At 52.4% G+C, this 1,535-nt stretch overlaps 1 protein-coding gene across 1 annotated transcript in view; it reads right to left on the reverse strand.

Annotated features, from left to right (window-relative positions):
- TPP2 (tripeptidyl peptidase 2) overlaps positions 1-194 on the reverse strand; it is an 84,660-nt gene extending 84,466 nt beyond the window's left edge. The window contains 2 exon segments of the mRNA XM_023752476.1: positions 9-95; positions 98-194. Coding sequence (XP_023608244.1) covers positions 9-95; positions 98-133 — 123 coding nt within the window. The 5' untranslated portion in view covers positions 134-194.
- Between the last annotated feature and the right edge of the window lie 1,341 nt (positions 195-1,535).

A 1,535-nucleotide genomic window follows, 5' to 3' on the forward strand; every position in this document is an offset into this window, starting at 1 on the left:
TCCAGGACGGCGATGAGCACCCCCCGCCCGTCATACTCCGGGTAGCGACAGAGGAAGGAGGCGGCCCCGGTCTCTTTCTTTGGGCAGCAGGCCGTGGAAAGGGAAAGAGCTCCTCGGCGGCGGCGGCGGCCATGGACGCAGGCTGGAAGACGAGGAAAAGGCAAACTGCCAGGCTGCGCGCGGAAGACAGGCGCGAGGACACCCGGGCGGCCGCGGGCCTTGGCGAGGGCGCGGGGCGGGACCAGCCGCCCGCCAATCCCGGCTCGCCAGGGTGCGGCGGCCAATCAGGAGCGGAACGTCAGCTAACGGCGCGCACTCAGGAACGCTGCGGAGTGCGGCCCGCGCCGCAGAGGAGGAGGCGGAGCCTGGGAACTGGCTGGGGCATTCGGGGCTGGAACCTGGGGCCTTAAAGGGACTGGCACGCGGAACGGGCTGGAGCGGGCTGGCCTCCAACCCAAGGGGTTCGTGTGTCTCGGGCGGAACCACTCCTGTAGGGACGGGGTGGGAAATGGGCCAACATTCTGGAGTATGGGGACCTCCCGCCGACCCCACCACCCCGCCATCCCCCAGTCTCCCGCGCTGGCGAGCGATGGTTTCCGAACTTGAGTTTGTGGATGAAACTTTTCTCCGGTCAGTTTGCGCTTCTACAACAGTTGACAGAAAAGGGAGTCAACTCATGCACGTTGACCCACTAGAAGTCGTTGGGCATCAGCAAAACTCCGGGCGTACATTTTTAAAAGAGAGTTCTTTGATCCCGTGGCGTGCGTTCCCCCGCCTGCCTGGCGTGTGCCCCTGTGCCCGGCCGGGGAGGATGGGGGTGAGGTCCCCGCTGCAGTCAACAGGAAGTGACCTGTGCCTTCAGTCCTCCTGGCCGGCAGCAAAAGGTGAACCTGAAGTGGATCCTTCCTATCCTCATTGCTCCTGAAAAACATTTTTTTCCTTCTCTTTAAATTGCAGTTCTTGGTTGCTCCTTAAGGTTCTCCATCCACTCAATTATAGAGTCATAATTTGCAGTTTTTCAGATTTACGGTGGCGGCTACCAATTGTTCCATGATGCACTAGTAGCCCTTTAATGATCTTTATGTCTGTATTTATGCCAGGATAATCTTTGTGTGTGTGTGTGTGTGTGTGTGTGTGTGTGTCTCCAAGACTTCTTTGGCAACCCCGCGAGGTTTACGGATTCCTTTTCAGAGCAATGTTTTTAAACACATAAAATGAAATGTATGATTACAAAGAAATTATGTTGAAATATAGTCATCAAATAAATTAAAACCACCTTTGTTAAATAGCGATTGTTTTATATATGTGTATATAGTTGTATGTGTGCTTCAAATACCAGTAGCTAGAACCAAATCTAATAAACTTCCACAACTTCAAAATAGTGAAGAGCATAAATTATATTTTGAAACATCTGTAACAATCGTGCTATAAGACACTGATTTTTATTGGTGACAAAGTAACAAACAGTAACTGCTAGTACTACTCTGGTTATTGCCTATATTCCTAGTTGAAGGAAAGTAATTAAGAGGTTAGTG

The sequence above is a fragment of the Myotis lucifugus genome, unplaced genomic scaffold, assembly GCF_000147115.1.
Source record: "Myotis lucifugus unplaced genomic scaffold, Myoluc2.0 scaffold_33, whole genome shotgun sequence".
Classification (NCBI taxonomy): domain Eukaryota; kingdom Metazoa; phylum Chordata; class Mammalia; order Chiroptera; family Vespertilionidae; genus Myotis; species Myotis lucifugus.